The sequence below is a fragment of the Enhydra lutris genome, unplaced genomic scaffold (assembly GCF_002288905.1).
Source record: "Enhydra lutris kenyoni isolate GAN:26980312 unplaced genomic scaffold, ASM228890v2 scaffoldscaffold40, whole genome shotgun sequence".
In the NCBI taxonomy this organism is placed as follows: domain Eukaryota; kingdom Metazoa; phylum Chordata; class Mammalia; order Carnivora; family Mustelidae; genus Enhydra; species Enhydra lutris.
The window spans coordinates 2,271,888-2,296,941 of record NW_019154124.1 but is presented as its reverse complement, the minus strand read 5'-3'; the positions used below and the strand labels follow the sequence as shown (position 1 = coordinate 2,296,941).

At 37.3% G+C, this 25,054-nt stretch overlaps 1 protein-coding gene across 1 annotated transcript in view; it reads right to left on the bottom strand.

Moving 5' to 3' along the window:
- Positions 1-25,054, bottom strand: part of LOC111155239 (component of oligomeric golgi complex 5) — a 300,576-nt gene that overhangs the window by 25,342 nt on the left and 250,180 nt on the right. Inside the window, exons 13-15 of the mRNA XM_022515352.1 lie at positions 12,899-13,009; positions 11,238-11,300; positions 892-995 (exon numbers count right to left, since the gene is read on the bottom strand). Of these exons, the coding sequence (XP_022371060.1) occupies positions 892-995; positions 11,238-11,300; positions 12,899-13,009 (278 nt within the window). The remainder of the gene's footprint in view (positions 1-891; positions 996-11,237; positions 11,301-12,898; positions 13,010-25,054) is intronic.

The following is a 25,054-nucleotide window of genomic DNA, read 5'->3' as shown; positions in this document are numbered from 1 at the left end:
AAAATTCACACAATTTTCTACCAACAGCTAGACCAGTGGCTGGACATTTAATAACATAGATATTTAAACAACACGAAAAGAAATACAAAGAGGAAAATTCAAAAACAGTAACTATGAATTAGGAAGATAAAACACATATCTACACATTAGTATTTGAATGTTTAGCTCTAGAGTGTGGTTAAGAAAAATCACTCTAAGCATGTGCAAATAACTATTCCAAATTCTCTGCAAATAATGTCCTAATACAGGGAGTTCAAACCATTTTCCTCTCCTTAAAAACATTTCAGTGAATATTGGGTTAAAACCTATGAATTTTATTCTCAAGATACATAGGATACAGGTAAGCGGTACTCCTGTAAACAGCTGTGGGATGGTCCCGAAGCACTGATTAGGCCAGGTGCGACACGACCAGATCAGACTGCTATAAGACTCTGAGAAATGAAAGTCATTCTTGCAGGGGGCTGGATGCAGCGTGCCTTCAAGGCCAGAGCAGGATTCAGACTAGCATTGTGGCACAGCTGGGACATTTTATGTAAGAAATAACATGCCTACACCAGAAGCTTAAGTACAGGGCATTTGTGAGAAAGAAGGATCAGGATCAGCTTGAAAAGAGAAGATGGTACCGGCGACCAGAAATCCTGCAGTGCCAAGCTGAGTCCTGCAAATGTTAATGATTCTGTTTCAATGACAGGAGAGAAAGGATGAAAGCAAGAACTGAAAATTTTTAATCAGCTAATGGTGCTCACAATGGATAAAGTAGTATGAGGTTGGAGGCCAAACCAGTCATAAGAGGAACAAGGCCTACACGGAAACAGGGAGGAAGGGCGGAGGTGCGTGAGAGAAAAACAAATGTGGCAAAGGCTAGTGAAGACTGTGGTTCAAAGTGCTTACCCAGAAAAATCTTCTTGATGCATGGTGATGATTATGGCCTCTATGGCATCTCCCACTGAAGTCAGTAAGGGCTGCAGAGCGCTTCCCATAAGAGCATGGATTGTCTAAAAAGAAAAAGGAAGGGCAGGCAAAATTAAAGACCAACACAAAGAAATCCAAGATGGGAGAAGCAGCCTTTTTTTTTTTTTTTAAGATTTTATTTATTTATTTGACAGACAGAGATCACAAATAGGCAGAAAGGCAGGCAGAGAGAAAGGAAAAGAAGCAGGCTCCCTGCTGAGCAGGGAGCCCAATGCAGGGCTCAATCCCAGGACCCTGGGATCATGACCTGAGAGGAAGGCAGAGGCTTTAACCCACTGAGCCACCCAGGCGCCCCTGGAAGAAGCATTCTGACTAGAAGTTTTTATATCAAATCCCAACTATATACAGTGTTTGAACGTAATAAGCTCAACAGAAGCCTGTTCCTCTCCCAACTGCTGCTGGGAGTGATCTTTAAAGCCGACAATATGTGGAACATGGCTCTGCAAATTCCAACTCCCCCACTCCTCTCAAATTTTCAGGAAGTTTCATGGTCAAATGAGCTCCTGGAGGAAGGAGGAGCGAGGAGCAGTACTATGTACAAAGATCAAATGAACACATTTTGTGGTTTCTGAAAAGGGTGAGGGGAGACCAAAAGTCATTCTTCAAAACTGGAACAACATCGTATGGTTGTAACCAGAGAGAATGTAATAAATATGCTGGTGGTTCTTACAGGGCAGAAGAGTGAGGCATTTCATGGATTAAGTTCCTATTCAGTAGGAATACTTTTGGTACTTGGCGCCATCTTCCCTTCCCAATTTTTGTCACAAACGCCCAGTACTAGGGCCTCTGGCATGGGCATTTGCTACTGGCCTCTAGTGGATCTAGCACAGGGATGCCACTATGAAACCGACAATGCATGGGACAATCTCCCACAACAAAGAACTACACAGCCTAAAATGTCAACAGTACCAAGGCTGAGAACTGTTTGACAGTGAGGTATGATCACTGGTTAGGTTACGAAGACCCCTTGGCCTTAGTTACAGGTTTTTAGTGGGAAAATACTGACTGGGACTAAGTATACACTTAAAATCTAAAATTCAAATATATATATTTCAATGATGATTATATACAATGGAGATGGATGGCTTTTGCCTCATATGAATGCTAGAAATCAATCAGAAAACGTTAAAATAGACCCTTATTCATTAAATTCCTAAGTGTCATCTGTAGCCCTTAGTCTCTGATAAAAGTATGCATACTGTCTGTGGGGACGGAGAGGGAGGCAAGGAGAGAGTGAGAACGAGTGAGCAACGCCTGAGCAACAGCACAGAGTCTGCCCTCAGGGAGTTCACAGTCTAGTGACAGCAGAGAACAACTTATAGTCCCATCAAAGCTGTATAGGGTGCTATGGGATCGTGGGAGAAACCTCCCCTACACTGAGATGATCTGGAAAATGAAAGGCACTGTCTAAATTGACTTTCAAAGGACAAGTAGTAAGCACCAAGTGAGGAAAGATGGGTGCCCAGTGGCCTGGGAAAGTTGATGTCTTTGACTGCAAAGCTTTGCACCCAGACAGTGTGTGAGGTGCCTGCCCATGGGGAAGGGAGGAACAGCAGATGTACTCTGTGTAGGCTGCTAGGAGTTAGGAATTTACCCTGAAGGAAATGGGAAACCAATGATGGGTTTTGAGCAAAGAAAAAATATGGTTAAAGATTTGAATTTGGGAAACATTATGTTGTATGGTAGATCGGGTAAATAGACCAAAGGCAGTAGTAGCATCGAAGCAAAATGGTGATAGCCCAAACCAAATCAGAGGCAGTAGGAACAGATATGAGGAGACAGGCTGGAGATAGTATAAAAGGAGAATGGCAGGACTGGGTAGTTACATTTGAGAAATATGGAGCAGAGAGATTTAAGAGTACACCTAGATTTTTTTCTTTCATGATCTGGTGATATTATTTATTGGATGTCTAAATGCAGGAGAAGCAGGTTGATTTGGAGATGCAGAGAGAAAATGATGAGTTCAGATCTGGACATGAATTTCTTGGAGGGCACATGGGAAATCCATATGGGCTATCCAGGAAATACTGAAATATTTATATTTGTAGTTTTTGACACATTTTGACTAGATTTGGTAGTCTTTGGCTTTTAAGAGGGAAGTTGAAGCTGAAAGAGTCAATGAGATCCAGAGGCTGGTTTGTAGAGTAAGGCTAAATGCCGTTTTGAAGTCATTCAGAAGAGGAGAAGCCCTTGAGGAGTAAGAGGGGTAAGATTTTTATTTAGTATATATTATGTGCCGGGTACTGTGCTATGTGCCTCAGATATTGTAATTCCTCTTAAAATTCAATTACTCCTTCCTCTAAAAATATTAAAATCTCTAACTTACAGGTGGGGAATCTAACATAATTTATAGATGGGGAGACTAAAGTGAAGGGAAAAACACTGTCCTTAAGTGAACAAGCAGAAGGACTGGGATTTCCGAGGTGCATGTGACTCCAATGAGCTTTTGGTTACACTTTCCCCACTGGCAGCAGAGAAGAAGGAAGAGACCTTAGAGTACGGTAGAAATAAATCGACAAGATTTCAAGAAAGAGGGGCAAGTTTTCTACTCTATATGAAGGAGTGATACCTAACTACAGACCCTCCTACAAAGAGGACAAATAAACAACATACTGGAGGGCTCAGAGATGGGGGGAAAAGCAGGCAGTTTTAGAGGGCCGTGGGAATCTGGAGCAAGCCACAGAAGTGAGTTCTCCGTTTTCTGTGACTTTGTTCTAAGAGCGCCTACAGTCATGGTGGTGGCAAGGCAGGGTGGCTAAAACTCTGAGAGAAAAACAAAACAAAACAAATCCAGCAGCCTTTCAGGCTAAAGGAACAATGGAAAGGAGCCCTGGTCCAACCAGGGCTGCTAGAGAGTGAGATGGGAACCTCAGAAAGGAGAAAGCCAGAGAAAAATGCCTAATTCTATATTTAAACTCAGCACTACTCTGCAGCTGACTCATCAACCATGCCCGTGCAAAGCAAACACAAAGCGGCTGGCAACCAAGGCTTGAGAATTGAACTGAGGTCTGAGGCATGGCCAGCTGCAGGTATGTCAGTGTACAATCAGTGTCTAATCAGGCTGATTAATCGCTAAAGAAATACCATCAACACTCAGGAGCAATGTTAAAAAACAAAACAAAACAAAACAGTGAGTCTACACAACATAACATTTACAAAGTCCAGGATACATTAAAAATTACTACATATTCAAAAAGCTTGGAAATGATATCAGTTTTCAAGGGGAAAGATCATCTGCCAACCTTGAGATGATCCAGACTCTACTATTATTAGGTGAGAACCTTAGCGAGGTAAAAAAAAACAACAAACAATAAACAATAGGAACCATATAAACAGTATACAATAGGAAACCTCAGCAGAACGACTGAAAGTGTAAAAAAGAACCAAATGGATATTTTATTTATTTATTTATTTAAAAAAAATTTTTTTTTTAAATTTATTTGGCAGAGATCACAGGTAGGCAGAGAGGCAGGCAGAGAGAGAGGAAGGAAAGCAGGCTCCTTGCTGAGCAGAGAGCCTGATGCGGGGCTCGATCCCAGGACCCTGGGATCATGACCTGAGCCGAAAGCAGAGGCTTTAACCCACTGAGCCACCCAGGGGCCCCCCAAATGGATATTTTAAACTAAAAAATTTGCACTAGATGCATGCAGATATAAATGTACTTCTATATATATGAGGTTTCTATATTTTATATGATATGGCACAATATTAACTCTATGAAGATTATGGAAACTTAAGGATATACATGGTAATCAGAAGAACCCCTAAAAAAAATCACATGAAAAGGTACAGATAAAAATCTAATAAAAAAAAAAAAATTTAATAAATAAATAAAAATGGAAATTTTCAAAAATTTCAAAGAATCCAAAAGGAAACAGAAAAGGGGGGAAAGAGAAAGCAAAAAAACCGAACAAACAAAGCAAAACAAATGGGATAAACAAAAACTAGATAATAGGATACACCTAAATAAAACCTTATTAATAATTATATAATGTCACTGGACTAAACACTCTAATTAAAAGGTAGAGATTATCAGAACAGAAAAAAAAGAAAACTATTTACTCTCTCGAGGAGATATACTTTAAAAAAGAAAGACACAAAGGAGTTGAAAGTAAATGGACAGAAGATATACCATGTAAACATTGAGTATAAAAAGGCTGAAGTAGCTAAATTAATATCAGATAAAACAAACTGCAGGACAGTATTAACAAAGCTAAATATTTCATAATGATGAAAGCATCAGTTCATCAGGAAGGTATAACAATAATAAATACATATGTAACATAGCTTTAACGGAACTAGTAAATAGCTTCAAAATTGAGGCATCAAGAATTGACAGACTTAAAAGGTCCACAATCACGGTAGAAATTTGTAACTTCTGCCTTTCAGCAATTGATAGAACAACTACATAAAATATCAGTATAGACACAGAAGATCTAAACACAGTATCACTAAATACATTACCACTACCTTGACCTAACTGCTATTTATATAACACTCTACTCAACGACTGTAGATTACACGTTTTTGTCAAGCACACGTTCATTCATCAAGACAGACGACATAAAACTAGACTCAATAAATTTAAAGAACTGCAATAATACAGAGTATGTTTTCCGATAACAGAATTAAACTGAAAAATCAATAAGACATCTAGGAAAATCAGAAATCATTAGAAGTTAAAAAAAAAAAAACAAAAAACCACTTATAAATAACCCATGAATCAAAGAAGAAATTGCAAAGGAAATCAGAAAATATTTTAAACTGAACGAAGATAAAAGCGTAACATATCAAAATTTAAGTGCTTAGAGGGAAATTTACAACTTGTTATTTTGGGAGGGCAAAGGCCTAAAAATCAATGATATAACATATTAAAAAAAAAAGGCAAAGAAAATCCAAAGTAGAAGGAAATAAAAAAGACAAAAGCAGAAATCAATGGAAAAGAAAGACAAACAGAGAATATCAGTCAAGTCAAAAGTTGGTCCTCTGAAAAGATCAACAAAACTGGTAAAACCCTAGCTAAACTGATGGAAAAAAAAAAAGAAGAGACAGAGAACACAAACACCAACAGAAACAATTAAAAAGAGGTTATCACTATGGGTTCTAATGACATTAAAAGGACAGTAAGAGAATATTATGTACAACATTATCCTGACAAATCAGGGAACTTAGATGAATAGATAAATATCTGGAAAGTCAAAAAGTATCAAAGCTCATTAAAAAAGAAACATAACTTGAATAGCCTTTCACCTACTAAACCAATCAAGTCTGTAGTTATAAACTTCCTACAAAAAAACCCCACAGGTTCTGATGGGTTCACTGGTGAATTCTACTAAGCATGTAAAAAGACAACAATACAAGTTCTTTCAGAAAACAGAGCAGGAGTAAATACTTCTAAACCTAATTAATGAGGGTAGTAATAGCTCGATACCAAAAGCAGACAAAGAAACTACAAGAAAACTACGTACCAGTATCCCTTATGATTACAGATGTAAACATCTTTTTTAAAAAATTTATTATTTATTTGACACAGGGGAAGAGAGAGAAAGAGAGACAGTGAGAGAGGGAACACAAGCAGGAGAGGGAAAAGCAGGCTTCCCGCAGAGCAGGGAGCCCAATGCAGGGCTCAATCCCAGGACCCTGGGACCATGACCTGAGCCAAAGGCAGAGGCTTAACGAATGAGCCACCCAGGTGCCCCAGATGCAAACATTTTTAACAAAAATTAAGTAGATCAAATCCAGGAATATATAAAAAGGGTAATGCATCATAACCAAGGTGGGTTTGACATTTGAAAATAAACTTCTGTATTTTATTAACAGAATAAAGGAGTAAAACTATCTGATAATTTCAATAGAGAAAAAACTATTTGATAAAATACAATTTATAATTAAAAAAAAAAGTGTCAGTAAGCTAGGAATGGAAGGGAACTTGTTTCATCTGATAAAGGCCACCTAACATCATAATCAAAATAGGAGAATATGATGGAGTGCTTCCCCCCAGTCAGGAAAGCACTCACCAACATCCACTCTCACCAGTTCCAATTAGAACACTTACACTAGGGGTTCTAGCCAGAGAAACAAGATGGGGGGAAACAGGCATCTACTTGCACACAATATGATAGTTTACACAGGAAATGCTCATTCTGGCTTCCCACTTAGGGGAAATACAAAAAGGAATGGTAGAGGATTAAGGACTACCGGAGAGAACAGAGAAAGGAGACTAGGTTCTATTTCATAAGCTCTTTACAAAGCAGGGAAGTGTGTCATACATTTTCCAAAGGTTTACCTAAAATAGATAAGATTACAAAAATATAGAAGGCTCAGCAATCTGGATTATTCTCTCATATAGAACACAAACCCACACATTAAGGGAGAAATGAAAAATTGTCATATATAAACCTAGCAATACCATCACTACCCATATAAAACAATCTCAGTAATAAATGGATCAAGGTTTTTAAATGCTACTTACAGCTGATAGTGGGTATAATGAAATGGCTCTAAATTAATATTAATTGGGCCATCCATGGCATAGTAGATCATTACGAGATGTTAAACCTCAAGCCTAAAACAACCTTTAATTCTGGATAACATCTCAACAAGGTAGAGAAGAAAAGACTGTTATGTATCCTTACCCACATTTTTTGTAAGTGCAACATATATTTAATATCTTCTTTATCAAGGGGCGCCTGGGTGGCTGAGTAGGTTCAGTGTCTGCCTTCGCCTCAGGTCATGATGTCATCATTGTCGGATGGAGCCCCGCCTCTCCCTCCGCGCTCAGTAGGGAGTCTGCTTGAGAGTCTCTCCCTCTGCCCCCACCCCCGTTCTCTCTCTTTCCCAAATAAATAAATCTTAAAAAGCATACGTTCTCTATAAAATAACAAAAGCATATAGATTTTTGATTCTTGGGCTGCAATCATTTATGCACCCTAACATTCTACCCCAATTCAAAGTAATGTATTAAGTCTCCTACAATTTTAAAATTCGAGTTTCTCTTTTTTCTTTAAGTCAGAGGGTTTTGTTTTTTACTTAATATGTCATCTGGTTTTTATATGATTTAACTTAAAAAGCAAGGTCACAACTGTTTGAGTTCTGTTAACATATGCTGTTAAGTCTCTAATTGTCAGGGCCACTGCAGAGGAGACTTAAACCAAATGCTAGTCTTCTCTCACCCAGTTCTCAAGGCCAACACTGGCGATGCCGCAGCAAACCAGCACCCAGCTCCATGGGGCCCTGGCTCTAGCGAGCAAACCCAAGAGTGAGGGCAGGAGCCCAAGAACAGGGCAATTTTTCCTGCACTAGCCTCAACTCCCAGTCCCAAGTGACTAACAACAGGAATAACCTTTGTTGTATGCTAAAAATACAGATTCAGAGAGCACACCATATACTGAATTAGAGTCTCTGAAAAAAAAAATTTTTTTTTTAAGATTTTATTATTTGAGAGAGAGAGCAAGTGCAGAGGGGGCGGGAGAGGAGGCGATCTCAAGCAGACTCCGTGCTGAACCCGATGTGGTGCTCAATTCCACAACCCTGAGATTATGAACAGAACCCAAATTGGGAGTTGACACTTAACCAACTGAGCCACCCAGGCGCCCCTGAAGAATTTCTATTTTTAATTTGTCAGGAGACTTTTATTATCAAGCAAAGTGTAGGCACTTTGTCTCAACCCACAAAGTGAACTTTCTCAAACTATGAGCTGTGATCCTTAGGGGTCAAAAAACCAATTTAGTCAATCACTATCAGAATGTTTTAAAAAAGTAATAGATGAGGAGGGCACCTGAGTGGCTCAGTCGGTTGAGTGGCAACTCTTGATTTCAGATCAGGTCATGATCTCAGGATGGTGAGACTGAGCCCACTGTCAGGCTCCAAGCTGGGCATGGAGCCTGCTTAAGATTCTCTCTCTCCTTCTCCCGAGGTCCAACACCCCACCACCCCACATGCACGTGCTCTCCCTCAAATAAATAGTTTAAAAAAAAGTAACACATGAATATAGAAAATATAAGCATGTATCACACAAAATAAGGACAAACATTGTTCTGTGAAACCTTGTTTCAATTACAGAAATACATGTAGATGTATATTCTATACATATACAAGTATGTGTGTGTATATATTTACAAATACTTACGTATTGTGCATGGGGTCACAAAGTAAAAACTATTTCTTTTTTTTTTTTTTTTTTAGATTTTTATTTATTTATTTGAGAGAGAGAGAGAGAGAGCACAAGCAGGGTGAGGGTCAGAGGGAGAAGGAGACTCCCCGGTGAGCAGGCAGCCTGATGTGGACTCAATCCTGAGACTTTGGGATCATGACCTGAGCCAAAGACAGACATTCAACAACTGAGCCACCCAGGTGCCCCTAAAATCTATTTCTTATCTTGGGTAGTGATCAAAATATGTTTGACAGCTACTGCTAGAAGAGAAGAAAAAAAAAGTAGAACTGCAGGAAAAGGAGACTTTGTAAGTTCCCTGTGTGGAAACAAGAATGTTAAGACCTTTTGATTTGTCATATTGGTCTGATTTCTGCTATTTTCATGATCATCAATAACTTGGAGAACTCTTAATAAAAACAATTATTTTATGATGGAGGCATGAGTAATACTTCATCACAAAGAGATGAGCACGTTGGGGGAAAAAAAGAGAATACAGTGAAAACATCCAAGTGCACCCTTACTGTGCTGAGGGAAAACAGTATTGTCTCTCCTACCTTCCAAATGAATTTAGTGTCCTTTAGTTTTGGGGCCTATTAAATCCCCATCCATGTCACCTATAGACAGCATTTGACCCCAGAAATTCCCTTCTCCTTTAGGATTTGTGAAATATCCCCTCCAAAACTTCTTCCTCAGCTGTTGTTTCTTTGTAGCTTCCTTACTCTCTTAAATAAAAGTATCTCTCCTTGAAGTTCATTGGTAGTATCTGTCTCTGTCTCTCTCTTTTTTAAACTCTATGCAAATGATCTAAATCCACTGAACTGTTGACATCTATTATGGTTGTATGGTTATATTGTACCATTTTACAGATGAAGAAACTAAGGCAAGAGAAAACTAACTTGTCTGAGGTCCTACGGCTAGTTAAATAGCTGAGAGAGCATTCATCCACAGGGAGTTTGGCTCTAGTCTGCTATACAGTGTTCTTTAAATACCAAAAAAACATTTAGTAAGCCAATGAATGATGATGGCAAAGTGTAGTAGACACGATTCTCTTGAGTCAGTGAGGTCTGAGTTCACCAGCATCAGGACTTTGAGCAAGTTACTATTTCTAAGTTGTGTAACAGAGGAATAACAATACACAACTTGAACAGTTGCTATAATACTTCAATATATGGCATGTGACTGGCAAGTAGCAGATGCTAAATAAAGGATATCTATTATTATCATTACAATGAATGATATCCTTGTTTTTTTTTTTAATTTTATTTATTTATTTAACAGAGAGAGAGATCACAAGTAGGCAGAGAGGTAGGCAGAGAGAGAGGGGAAAGCAGGCTCCCCGCTGAGCAGAGAGCCCAATGCGGGGCTTGATCCCAGGACCCTGGGATCATGACCTGAGCCAAAGGCAGTGGCTTTAACCCACTGAGCCACGCAGGAACCCAATATCCTTGTTTTTTAGAAGAGTTACCCATTGTCAACTACCCATGGCTCTGAATCTCAAACCAACATCATTTTTTATTAAACTTCCGGAGTGTATTTGTGTTAGTATGTAAGAAAAAAAAAAAAAAAGAATTTACCCAGATTTCTCACCTTATGGATACACTTTAGAGTATCTCAACCTTGGCATTATTGACATTTTGGGCCCAGTAATTCCTTTTTGTCCGGGGCTGTCTTATGCTCTGCGAGATGTGTAACAGCATCCCCAGCACGAGATGCCAGGAGCACCCCACTCCCAGTCATGACCATCAGAAACATCTTGAGCTTTGTTACATGTTCCCTAGGGAACAAAATCACCCTCGCAGAGAATCACCACATTACTGGGATCATACTAGGCTGTACTGGCTGAAGATACAGTGAAGACTTGAAGACTCTTGCTTCCCTTGCTTATGATAGAATTCTCATAAGTAGAACACAATCTGTAGACACCAACAGGGTTTATTTTTAAGTTCTAGAAAATATAAACACACATGCATTCTTTCTTTTTAGGATAATTATCAGCAGCTACTTTTGGTGTGTGTAAAGGATTTGAAATTATTTTTAAAACGTGACATTTTGCACTCATCCGAACAATTCTAAAACCACTTTGATCTACAGAGTCAAAGATGAATTCTTTTACCTTTAGAGCTGACATTATAGTTTGCTCAGCTGCTGGTGGGAAGGAGCTCTGACTGGAAACCACCTAGAACAAGGTTTTGAAACAGTTATAGTTTTGCTTAAGTCTTTTACTTTTATAAATACTGATTTTGGTCATAACATGATAAAGCTATTTCCACAGACACACAAAATAGTATCATTACTTTAGATTACATCTCATATTTAGATGTTTTAGATACTCATTAGTATTTATTAGTTAAGATAGGTTGAAAACTACTTTCCCGTATAAAGCAATTATACTACATAAGGCAATTATACTATATACTTCAAATAATCAAAACATGAAGAATTCTAAGAGTTGGCTTCCCTTTATTCACTTTAGATAGGTTTTAATTATAAAGTTTTAACTTGAAAAGGTCAGTCTAAAGCCATATTTACATTTTTCTTTTAAAAAATTCACTTTTCTCCAGGCTGACTATAATTTTCGACAAGCCTTTAAAATACAAATGTCAAACATTTAAAAATACAATACAAATATTATGAAGATTCTGAAAGTATCAATAAAAGCATGGAAATCACCCTAAAGAAAGAGAAACTTTCATTGATTGTGAGGCTTCAGAGTAATAATGAAAGGGAATGGAAAATATTTCATTTATTCTTTATTTACTTCTGTTACTTTTCTGAGATTTACTTGTTAATAACACTTTAAAATATATTCTGTTTAATGTGTGACATACACATTTTTGGAAACTCCTAACTGACACAAGGACTTGTTAAAAATTTATGTAAATAAATAGTCACATCATTATTCTAAAATGTAATTGAGCATATTAAAACTTAAAATAAAGGTCATGTTCTCAAGAGCATCCCCTAACCTTTGGCTTCCTTCCGGTCTTCTAAATATTGATCTCCCTACTTAACTAAATATTTTGGAAATGACTTATAAAGAGAAAACATGAGCTAGTCAAAAGCCAAGGATTGGGTTGAAAGTGTTGCTTTCTTGGTAATTGTAAATACAGTTCATCTTAGAAATAATACATGAAGGCAAACAAGTTAAAATTCATCATAAAAAAAATAGCAAATAGCAAACACTAGTAAAACAACAGTAACAACAGCAAAAAGGATATATATTTTTTACTTCCAAGGAGTCATCAGTGATTATATCATAAAAAATCAGTGTTTAATGCAGTTCCTTCCCTCCTTCTTTGTGCAAAGATGGAACCTTTCCAAGTTGAAGGGATTAAGAGTTCTTATGAAATTATGCTTTTTTTTTTTAATTTTTTCTTTTCAGCGTAACAGTATTCGTTGTTTTTGCACCACACCCAGTGCTCCATGCAATAAGTGCCCTCCCTAATACCCACCACCTGGTAACCCCAACATCCTGCCCCTGAAATTATGATTTACTCTTAAATCATTTGCTCAATAAACTTGATTATACCATTCAAACCTGATGATCTAGAGTTCATATGTTTTAAACCAAATGTATAGAGAAAAGTGACACAAATGATAAAGGCCAGGAACAGAAACTGTTTAAAAAGAGTTCCTTCTGCAGTCTATTTTACAGTCATCACGTTTTCATTGTATTCTTTGACCAAAAATTAAACAATAATTCCTTGCTGTCTAAATTTGAGGTGAAAAGAAAGAAGCTGAAAGTAAAAGAAACTAAAATAAAATAAAGATTACCTTTGTTACTGATTGGTGCAACTTATACAGTGAATTCACTACTGCCACGTTTCTTCTCTGCCCTTCTGTAAGAGGCCCAATCACCTGGCTTGCATCTCCTTGTGTGGAGAGCTGTAAGAATTCAGCACAAAAAGAAATGACCAAAATGGCAGTTCATATTTAACTGGGAAGCTCATGTCCTCCTAACCGTCCCCAGCCAAAAAAAATATCAAAAAAAGAATGTTCACTGGAAATACTGAGATCAAGTGTTGGACTTCAGACACAGCCAGAAGGAACCTCTGTGGAGGGAACAGCGTGAATGGGGAAGCCCAATCAGCCCAAATGTGTGCACAAGAAGATCATCTTCCATCAATACTTCAGAGCTGACGGACCTGAGGCACATGTGACCCAAAAGCCCAGTGTGTGCTGGTGTTTTCACACATCAGCGCAGTACTCTCGGGGAATACGTTCTGGCCACTGCCAATAGTCCTTCCACTCAAAAACTCAGAAATAAGCCATCAAAACAAAACAAAAAAGAAAAGTAAATAAAGGAAGGGAGGGAAGGAGGAAGGAATGAAAATAAGCCTCCATCCTATTTATATCTGACAGCCATCATACTAGTCCATGAAATGGGCGGTAAAAGAGGGTTTTACTTTCATTTTTATACATTAAAATTTTGTTTGGAAAAGGAAGTTAGCTAAGATTATACTGTATATGGATGATCAGTAGAAGCACAATTAAGAACTTTCTACTCCTCACTTTTTAATTCTGAATACAAGAGTTTTAGGAGAGAGGACATGTAATGCTTTAAGAGTTAATCTAGAATTCTTGTAGTTTGATGTGAGAAAAGAATCCACATATAAACTGTTCTCATACCGATCAGATTTTAATCAAGTCCTCTGTAACAATTTTTTTTAAAAGATTCTCTTATTTATTTGAGAGAGAGAGAGTGTGTGCATGCAAGTGGGGGGCAGGAGAAAGAGAGAGCATCTAAGTGAACTCCCTACTGTGCATGGGGCCCGGCACAGGGCTCAATCCCAGGACCCTCGGATCATGACCTGAGCTGAAATCAAGAGTTGGATGCTTAACTGACTGAGCCACCCAAGCACACCTGTAACAAATATTTTTAAAGGTGAATTACATTTGAGTAGGACAAATAAAAATGACTTAAGTCAACTCTATGAACGTGGACACAGATCTCAACATGTGAATAGCTGGGCTTTTAAGAGAACTGAAACGAACACAGATCTCAACATGTGAATAGCTGGGATTTTAAGAGAACTGAAACGAAGATCATCTTGCCTTTGTTATAGAGAGCCAAATAAAGTCTAGGAGAAAGAAATACTATTTTGCTTTCTACTTTCCTTTGACGAACACACACACATCCATTTATAAAAACTGAACTCAACTCCTACTTTATCAATTCCTACTTGTAGTAATAAAATATAACTTAAAAATATTAAAAACTGCAATTAAAATAAAGGGAATATTCCTTTGTTAACATTACAACCCATGATGATGGCTATAAAGTCAACATAAGACCTTTTGACATCAGGTTAAAGAACTCTAGTTTATCGTGCCTCTCCTTATGGACATGGTCACCAACTTGTAATCCAGTCGAGCTCTAAAACTGGAGAATAAAGTGGCGTCGTCACTGGCACAGCAGTTACAGCCAACTCAGCATGTTGAATGTTAAATACGTATCTCTCAGTAAAGGGCATCTAGAAGTTATGAACTCCAGCTATACAATTTTTTAAAAAATCCAATCTCTCTTACTTTTCATGAGATTCTCTCCAAATAATTTTGAGGTAGCAACAAAGAAATGGAAAAAGGAAAGAATTTTTCTTGTTATTTTATGTCTATTTTATGTATTCCATACTTATAGAAGAGATAGTCTTGCTGCTAGAAAAGCATGAAGATCCTATTATTACTAATAACTGACTCTATCTGAGGGGTTTAAAAGTAGAGAAAGGCCTGTCAGACCCATGATAACGCTGTAATAAAAAAATCAAATAGTAACAAATGCTGGCCAGAATGTGGAGAAATCAGAACCCTCATACACTGCTGGTGAGAACGTAAAATGGAGTGGCTACTTTGGAAAATAAGTCTGACAATTTCTCAAAGATGGACACAGAGTGACCATATATACCCAGCAATTTGACTCCTTGTTATATACACGAGAAAAATAAAAACACATGTTCACAAAAAAATGTGCGTTTCCGTAGTGTAGTGGTTATCACGTTTGCCTGACACAAAAAAATGTGCATATAAACGTTCACAGCGACATCATGCCATAGTGTAATAGTCCCCAAATGAAAACAACCCAGATGCCAACTGATAAGCAGACAGATAAGATGTAGTCTAGTCATACAATGGAACACTGCCCAGCAAAAGAAAAAAAGGAATGACGTTCTGAGCATGCATAAGGTGGATGAACCATGAAAACATCTTAACTAAAAGAAGCCACTCACGAAAGACCACATATGGAATGATTACATTTACATGAAATAGCCAGAATAAGCAAATCCAGAGACAAAAAGCAGATGAGTAATTAGGGGATGGGCAAAGAGGGTAAATGGGAAGTGACTGCTAATGCGTGGGAGGTTTCTTGTTGGGGTGAGGAAATGTTCTAAGTGAATATACTAAAAACCAGTGAATTGTACACTTACATGGGTGAATTATATTTTAATAAAGCTGTTTTTTTTTAAAAAGTATAGAAAGAAAAATCCCTAGACTTCAACGGTTAACTGCTAGATGCCTCGAGCCTTGTAAGGACTAAGACTAAAGTAAGATGGCTAAGTTGGAGACCTACAAAGTTCTGTGAAGAAAATAACACACTTAGGGTGTCTGGGTGGCTCAGTCGTTAAGCGTCTATCTTCAGCTTGGGTCATGATCCCAGGGTCCTAGGATCGAGTAATGCATTTGGGCTCCCTGATCAGCAGGGGAGCCTGCTTCTTCCTCTCCCCCTCCCTTTGCTTATGTTTCCCTTCTTGCGGTGTCTCTGTCAAATAAATAAATAAAATCTTACAAAAAAAAAGAAGAAAATATTACACTTAGGAGAGCAAAACATTGATGACATAAAAGAACTAAAGATGAAATATCACTGTGCCAAAAACAAGGAACAAAATTCAAACATCAAAGTGAAATATAACACTAGAAGATTGGAAATTTAAGATAATCTGCTGTTAATCCTCGTTTTATAGCACAGAATATAGTCAGCCCAACATCTGAGCTTGGTGGATCACCCTGCTTCTCTCCAACACCATTCCTGCCATGACCATTTTGGGGAAATAATTTCAAATTTACAAAATATTACAAAAATAAGAATAGTGCAAGGAGCACTCATAGACACTTTACCCAGATTTATTTTTTTTTTAAGATTTATTTATTTATGTTAGGGGAAGGAGGTTCAGAGGAAGAGGGAGAGAATTTCAAGTGGACTCCCCACTGAGTGCAGAGCCCCACATAGGGCTTCATCTCACGACCCTGAGATCATGACCTGAGCTGAAATCAAGAGTCAGACACTTAACCAATTGAGTCACCCAGGTGTCCCTAAATCAGATATTTTTAACAAAAACTTTGAAAAGTTCTCATAAACTCTTAGCTATATAGTCATATCTATACTTAATTTCCTGAAAGTGGTAAGCATGCCTATTACCAAATTAATTTTTAATGAGGAATTTATATTAAGATCTTTTGATCTAATAATGTTTTCTATCCAATTTTGGGATTCACAGCAAAAAAAGTACATACAAAAAGGCTAAGTATTATTATTATTATTATTATTTTAATGAAAAGTATAAAGGGCAAATATTTGGCTCTCAGATTGTCACTCCCCTCCCATTCACAAAGAAGACATGAGTAATCAAGCAGTCCTGTTACTGTCTCACAAAGACAGTGCTCCAGGTAGCAACGACCAATTTCTTAAACCCGACACAAGGGATGAAATCAATTTGAAATCCCTGATCTATGTCATATCAGTTTTTCTAGACAGATGGTCCAATGATTCTAAGCGTACTCATCAATGTTTTCTAGGTCAAGAGATGCTAATGAGCAATATATTCCAAGAGCCTCAAAGCTGCTATAACCTTACTTATCCCACTATTAGAAATGTATCCTAAGAATATAATACTTACAGTTATATGCACAAAGATAATGTTATTTATGAAACAGAGAAACTGGAAAGCCCCACATGTCCAAGATGAAGAGAACAGTCAGGTATATACTAGGCAATTCACATTATGTTAGAAAAAACAATCGGAGGTGCTTATAGTATTGAGCTAACTAAAAAAAACAAAGCATATTTGTGCAGGAGTTCACTCTCACAAAAAGACTGGGAAGAAAGTGAAAACGTTAAGAAATATTATGAAGCATTATACAGTGAGGAAAGTTACTGAAATATTAGTAAAGGCACCATGGAATTCCATTAAGTATCTAAAAAGGTTCATTTGTAGAATGCACTTAGAAACTGTTGCACAAGATAAGTTTATCCAATGATAAACATAAAGGATGTAAAAAATAAAGGATGTACAATCTCCATCCTTGAAAGATTTAAGATAACACGACAAAATACACTGCTTTGGTCACTGTTTACTTGACCAAAAGAAGGTTTTGGGGAAAGATAGTTTCTTTCTTCCCTTCTTTCTTTTCTCCTCCCTTCCTTCCACCCTTCCTTCCTTCCTCCCTTTCTTTCCTCTTTCTTTCTTTCTTTCTTTCTTTCTTTCTTTCTTTCTTTCTTTCTTTCTTCCTTCCTTCCTTCCTTCCTTCCTTTTCTTTTCTTTTCTTTTCTTTCTTTCAGATTTATTTATTTATTTGAGAGAGAAGGGAGAGAGAAAATCTCAAGCAGATTCCCTGCAGAGCATGGAGCCCAACCTCACAACCCTGGGATCATGACCTGTGTCCAAAATCAAGCATGGGATGAACCAACTAAGCTATCCAAGGGCCCCAAGATAGTTTCTTTTGATCTACTAATCTGTGACACAGATGAAAATAACTGGTTTTTATTTATATTTACTTATCAAATGCCTTCATCATAGATTACCTGGCTGAGAGCAAGGAATACAAGAATATAATTAAATATCACTTAGCTCATTATGTCAATTACCCTATAAAAACATAAAATTAAACACAGACACACACTCACAATTAAATGATCAAACATCTCTAGTCTGTGATACATTAAAAATTATATTGTATTTGGGGGGCACCTGGGTGGCTCAGTGGGTTAAAGCCTCTGCCTTTGGCTAAGGTCATGATCCCAGGGTCCTGGGATGGAGCCCTGCATTGGGCTCTCCACTCAGCGGGAAGCCTGCTTCCCCCTCTCTCTCTGCCTGCCTCTCTGCCTACTTGTGATCTATCAAATAAATAAAATCCTTTAAAAAATTATATTGTATTTGGAACCCAGACATATGGCATGTTTCTGTAAATGTACAGCAAAGGACAAATTCATAGGTTTATGTAGTAATTCTCCATTTCCCTGGCATATCAGCTTACCTAAACTTCCCTGACAAATGAAACTAATTTTCTTAGATGCTAAAACTATCAGAAAATATTTCCAAGAAAATCTTTCTACAGTGTATGTCATACGTTTTGGGTTTCATACATAAGACACACAGAACAGGTAAGCAAATTCTACTTAAAATGAACCAGTGCATGTGTTCACTACTGTTCCAGTGAGCCATGTTTGTGCAATGACACATTTTTGTTTCAGAAGTCACTTCATTAGAGCTTAGCGGGTAAGTATGGCTGCTTGTCCCTTCGCTCATATCTTTGGAAATTTTGTCTTCCCTTTTTCTTGAGCTTTTAGAAATTTTCAGGAATCCTCTTATTCCTAAGGTGTTAGTTTTCTCTTCTTGATCTTATCTCCCCTCATCCTGGTCTAACTTGACTTACAGTGGGAAAAGCGAGGATTAAGCACGTGACAGCTGGAAGCCGTTCCTCTGCACAAGCGTACACTTCAGTGTGTGGACACTGAGACATCACCTCCAGCAGGTCAGAGGATATTTTTATTCCCTTCCTGGTTCTTATTTATATTTAAGACTGCTGAATTTGTCAAATATTTGACCACTTGATTTAAAAAAAAAAAGGGTGTTCCTACATATCTATTTATCTAGAAATAAGGACAGGTACATTTTTTTTTTTAAGATTTTATTTATTTATTTGACAGACAGAGATCACAAGTAGGCAGAGAGGCAGGCAGAGAGAAAGGAGGAAGCAGGCTCCCTGCTGTCTTTCTTTCTTTCTTTCTTTCTTTCTTTCTTTCTTTCTTTCTTTCTTTCTTCCTTCCTTCCTTCCTTCCTTCCTTTTCTTTTCTTTTCTTTTCTTTCTTTCAGATTTATTTATTTATTTGAGAGAGAAGGGAGAGAGAAAATCTCAAGCAGATTCCCTGCAGAGCATGGAGCCCAACCTCACAACCCTGGGATCATGACCTGTGTCCAAAATCAAGCATGGGATGAACCAACTAAGCTATCCAAGGGCCCCAAGATAGTTTCTTTTGATCTACTAATCTGTGACACAGATGAAAATAACTGGTTTTTATTTATATTTACTTATCAAATGCCTTCATCATAGATTACCTGGCTGAGAGCAAGGAATACAAGAATATAATTAAATATCACTTAGCTCATTATGTCAATTACCCTATAAAAACATAAAATTAAACACAGACACACACTCACAATTAAATGATCAAACATCTCTAGTCTGTGATACATTAAAAATTATATTGTATTTGGGGGGCACCTGGGTGGCTCAGTGGGTTAAAGCCTCTGCCTTTGGCTAAGGTCATGATCCCAGGGTCCTGGGATGGAGCCCTGCATTGGGCTCTCCACTCAGCGGGAAGCCTGCTTCCCCCTCTCTCTCTGCCTGCCTCTCTGCCTACTTGTGATCTATCAAATAAATAAAATCCTTTAAAAAATTATATTGTATTTGGAACCCAGACATATGGCATGTTTCTGTAAATGTACAGCAAAGGACAAATTCATAGGTTTATGTAGTAATTCTCCATTTCCCTGGCATATCAGCTTACCTAAACTTCCCTGACAAATGAAACTAATTTTCTTAGATGCTAAAACTATCAGAAAATATTTCCAAGAAAATCTTTCTACAGTGTATGTCATACGTTTTGGGTTTCATACATAAGACACACAGAACAGGTAAGCAAATTCTACTTAAAATGAACCAGTGCATGTGTTCACTACTGTTCCAGTGAGCCATGTTTGTGCAATGACACATTTTTGTTTCAGAAGTCACTTCATTAGAGCTTAGCGGGTAAGTATGGCTGCTTGTCCCTTCGCTCATATCTTTGGAAATTTTGTCTTCCCTTTTTCTTGAGCTTTTAGAAATTTTCAGGAATCCTCTTATTCCTAAGGTGTTAGTTTTCTCTTCTTGATCTTATCTCCCCTCATCCTGGTCTAACTTGACTTACAGTGGGAAAAGCGAGGATTAAGCACGTGACAGCTGGAAGCTGTTCCTCTGCACAAGCGTACACTTCAGTGTGTGGACACTGAGACATCACCTCCAGCAGGTCAGAGGATATTTTTATTCCCTTCCTGGTTCTTATTTATATTTAAGACTGCTGAATTTGTCAAATATTTGACCACTTGATTTAAAAAAAAAAAGGGTGTTCCTACATATCTATTTATCTAGAAATAAGGACAGGTACATTTTTTTTTTTAAGATTTTATTTATTTATTTGACAGACAGAGATCACAAGTAGGCAGAGAGGCAGGCAGAGAGAAAGGAGGAAGCAGGCTCCCTGCTGAGCAGAGAGCCCGATGCGGGGCTCGATCCCAAGACCCTGGGATCATGACCTGAGCCGAAGGCAGAGGCTTTAACCCACTGAGCCACCCAGGCACCCCAAGGACAGGTACATTTAACCACAGAACAGATTCAACAGTAATGTTGTGTTTTGACATCAAATTAAGCCTTCACACAAATGTGTTATCAAAGAGGTGACAGCTTGAAATGGGCTGCCTTTTAGAGTTAACATACAACCAAAAAGGTGGAAATAAGATCAAGTCTTATTTATATGTACATAGGAATGACATGTAGCTTTGTAATTCAAAACTGTATTGCTCATACAACCTGTATTCCTTTACAAAGACATTTCATCAATCTACTTTTCTCATTTTCTCATTAACCTCCTCTAGATCATCCACACACTTGTCAAAATGTCCACCTGGCTCATGGGATTTGGTAACCACAGAGGGTGGGCAAGGCAAACACAATTTGCTCAGAATGGATCATTTAGAGCTCTTATTTTATTTCTCTTCAAAGGACCTTATGCTTTTGAACAACAGATGGAATTTCCACCTACCCACAACCAATCACTGGCTCCTAAACACTGGCCTTGTTAATTAAATTTAGAGTCACAAGTCTGCATATTTTTATTTCCTTGAAGAAGACAGAACTGTTCACTGTCAGGTATACTGAGCTTTTTTCCATTTTCCAATAATGAATACTATGATTAATTCTTTAATCATCAGAAAAACTCTTTACATGCCTTGATTTAGGATACTTTGAGTTTAGCACAGAGTGAATTTCAAACTACAGATTTTCCAAAAGAAATGAAAGTTTATTATCCTCAGGGATGTGAAAAAACTAAAATCCCAGCATCCTACTATTAAAGTCTAAATTAGTTAATAAAATTAAAAAAAATAATAGCATCCTACCATGAAAACCTTGGTTAATAAAATTTTTAAAAAATCGGTAGTTTATATATTTGCAAATATAGACTAGTACTTTCAGTTTCTGAGAGATATAAGTTCTAATGTAATTAAACCTACAATCTTGAAAGCAGTATTAATTTTCATAGCAAAGTTCTTTATATATAGCCAAAATATAAATTTCAATTTAACTAAAGTCCTAATAACAAAACAATTTTATATTATTGAACTCCAAAGTAATGAGCCTCTCTCTGAATATTAACCTTAACAGTGGTGTTTATAATGTTAAACCAGAAAAAAACAACATTACCTGATTGAGAGCAATTATTATCTAAAAAACTAGAAATTCATTTTGCAAAATCTGACAGTCATTCTAAGTTTGTGTCTGCCTTAAATGACTTCAATTGTCTGAGAAGGAGTCTTAAGGAGGTAATTTTAAAGAGTATCATTCTACAGTGGCTTGATTAACCCCCTAACCCATGCAACTTCCCATGTTAAGAGTGGATTTGTCAATTTCTGAAATTCTATCCATTCATTTTATTAGTCTGAGGTTGCATTGTAAGGTGTATCATAATTCCTATACCTTTCTAGTAAATTGTTCTTTTTCTCATTTTATGATATCCCCCAAATCCCTAATAATGCTTGTTGCTTTAGAATCTATTTTGTCTGATATTATTATAGCTCATTTTATCAGCTCTCATCTAATTAGCATTTGCTTGAAATATTTTTTTAAGATTTATTTATTATTTGTCAGAGAGAGAAAAAGAGAGAGAACATAAGCAGGGGGAGCAGCAGGCAGAGGGAGAAGCAGGCCCCCCACTGAGCAAGGAGCCTGATGTGGGACTTGATCCCAGAACTCTGGGATCATGACCTGAGCTGAAGGCAGATGCTTAACCAACTGAGCCACCTAGATGTCACTGAAATATTTTTTCTCCATTCCTTTACGTTCATCCTTTCTATGTCCTTATTGATGAGGGACAGAAGCACAAAAAATGTTCACCTTTAGCCCACAAGGCTGACCAATAGCCTGCATAGTTTTGATAAGGATCAAATATGTACTGGCTGCTACATTCTTAAAGGGTCTCATGACTGCCTGAGCATCTTAATGTTAATATCAAGCTGAATGATAAGCACTACAGAAATCTTGCTAAAGTAGTTTTATGAGTGGAAATTTGAAGAAGACATTTATGATCTAATACTCCTTGTCCTCTCCCCCTTGAGCACTAAGCATATAACCAGCAGCTTCATAGAGCAAAAAGCGCAGCTCTTTCTGCCCATAAGTCCTATCCCTGTGCTATAAGAAAAGCACCTTTTTGCACCAAAAATGTCTCAAGAGTTCTTTCTTGAACGTCTGCTTGTGAACCCACATCGCTTATGGTTTAGGCGTATCACACAAGGTCAAACTTATCAGTTCTGCGCAAACTGAGAAATGTCAGGGGTCAGTTTAGTCTATTTACAGTTATTGTGATCAGTGATATATTTGAAATCCATCTTACTATGTAATTCTCATATGATTTTCTTTCATTTTTACTCCATTCACTTCTCAGCCTTTTATTGAACTGATACTTTCCTCTTTTACCCATTTTCCCATCAGTTCATTTAAAAGTTATACATTCTATTTCCACTCTTTCAGTGGTCATAATTAAATTATTAAAGTTCATATTCAACTTAAGCCAAAATATCTATGGCTTTACAGTCCTCCCAAATAATGTAAGCATTTTAGAATGCTTTAAAATTCATTACCCCTTCTCCTCATTTCAAACTTTAATGTGGAGAAAGTATTTCAGTTCTACCTTGTTTATATATTCACAATTATTCACTATTATTCATTATCTTATGCAATTAAGGCTCGGATTTACCTACATATTTACCAGTTGCTTACGCTTACTCTTACTTCTTGCATTTTGATCCTTCCTTCTGAGTTAGATTTCCTCTTCTGTCCGACTACTAAATGGCTTCCCTTTCAGAGTGAAGGCCAAGGCCAAACCGCCTACTGTATCCCTGCATGGGCTAGAGTGATCTGGAGTTAAGGTTACAGAGTTTCAAGGATATCAGATTGGGTCAGGGGAATTCCAGGAACACTCGAGCATTTAGCCAGTCTCTAGTCTCTCAGTATTCTGGAATACAGGCACATAACAAGGCCGAAGAAGCAGGGTCCTTAAAACCAGAGACTCTGGGTCGAAGGTGCCACTTTATGTGTAACAGATTCGAGAGCACAAACTGCTTCAAGAGCTACCAGGCTTCTGCTGGCTTTTAAGCCACTTGTTCCTCTCCCCTCAGCCCCACTCGGTGTGATCAGTCCCTTTGGGTGCGAATTCAATTATTTCTTCTGCAAGTTAAAAACCTGCATATGGTAAAAAGTGAAACAGAACTAACTTAAAAGTATAAACTAAAAGCCAAGTGTTCTCTCTCCGCATCTTTAGTCCCACTCTCCAAAGTTACACACTAACAGTTTCTTGTTGTGACCTTCCAGGAAAAAAAAAAAGAGAGAAAGAAAAAAGAAAAAGCATAAAACAGCATTTAGTTATATTATCTGTTTTATTTATAGGTGGGACTGCTAAATGTACTATTTTCACCTTCTTTTTCTAGCTTTATAATATGTCTTAGAGAGTTTTCCGTATTAGCACATAGAAGTCTTCACAAGACTACTCCCTATTTCCCTCACTAGTTTATAACCAAGCTTTCAAACTATCAATATTTTCTTGAAGCATTTTCCACAGATTCTTGAGAGAAAAAGGAAGGGAATTTGAATTCCTGAGTTCAATATTCCTTGTCATTAATGTAAATCTTTGATGGCTACCAGAATGATTATAATTAGAAATTCAATTTCCCAATTAAACAGGGTTCTCAGCAAAGAGAGTGGCCACATGTATTTTACAAAAGTAAAAATAAATCTACACCCAAGAAAAGATGCCTTACACCCACACATGCGTGCATGTGTGTCCATGCACAAGTACACACACACACTCACACACACACATTCCTTTATTTTCTCCAAACTTCCAAATGTACAGCATATTATATACAGTGTTGGTTAGTCTATTTTAGGAAGTTCTTAGATATTTAAACTGGGGAGAGGTGGGTGGTTGGTGAAATCAAGAAGAAAAAGAGGCATTTTTACTTTTCCTGATCTGTCCTTTTTTACTTTTTTTCTAAGATTAGTTTATTCAATATTAGAGATACACTAAACATCTAAAATTTATAAAAGCTCCATATTCTTCCAAGTCCTAAGGACTAAATGAGTATCCTCCTATAAAACAAGAATACACCTATGTGCCACCTCTACACATACCTTTATAGTTTTTTAAAGGTACTTTTAATTGAAATATAAAATCGAGATACAAATGTATACATACAGATAAATGAGTCATCACAAATCATAAACTCTTGTAACCACAGACAAAAAATTTAAGTATTACTAGTGCTCTAAAAACCCTTCCTTGTAGTCCCAACTCAATCATCTCTTTCCTCCTATAAAGTGACTTCTTTATACAAATGGAATCATTGGGAC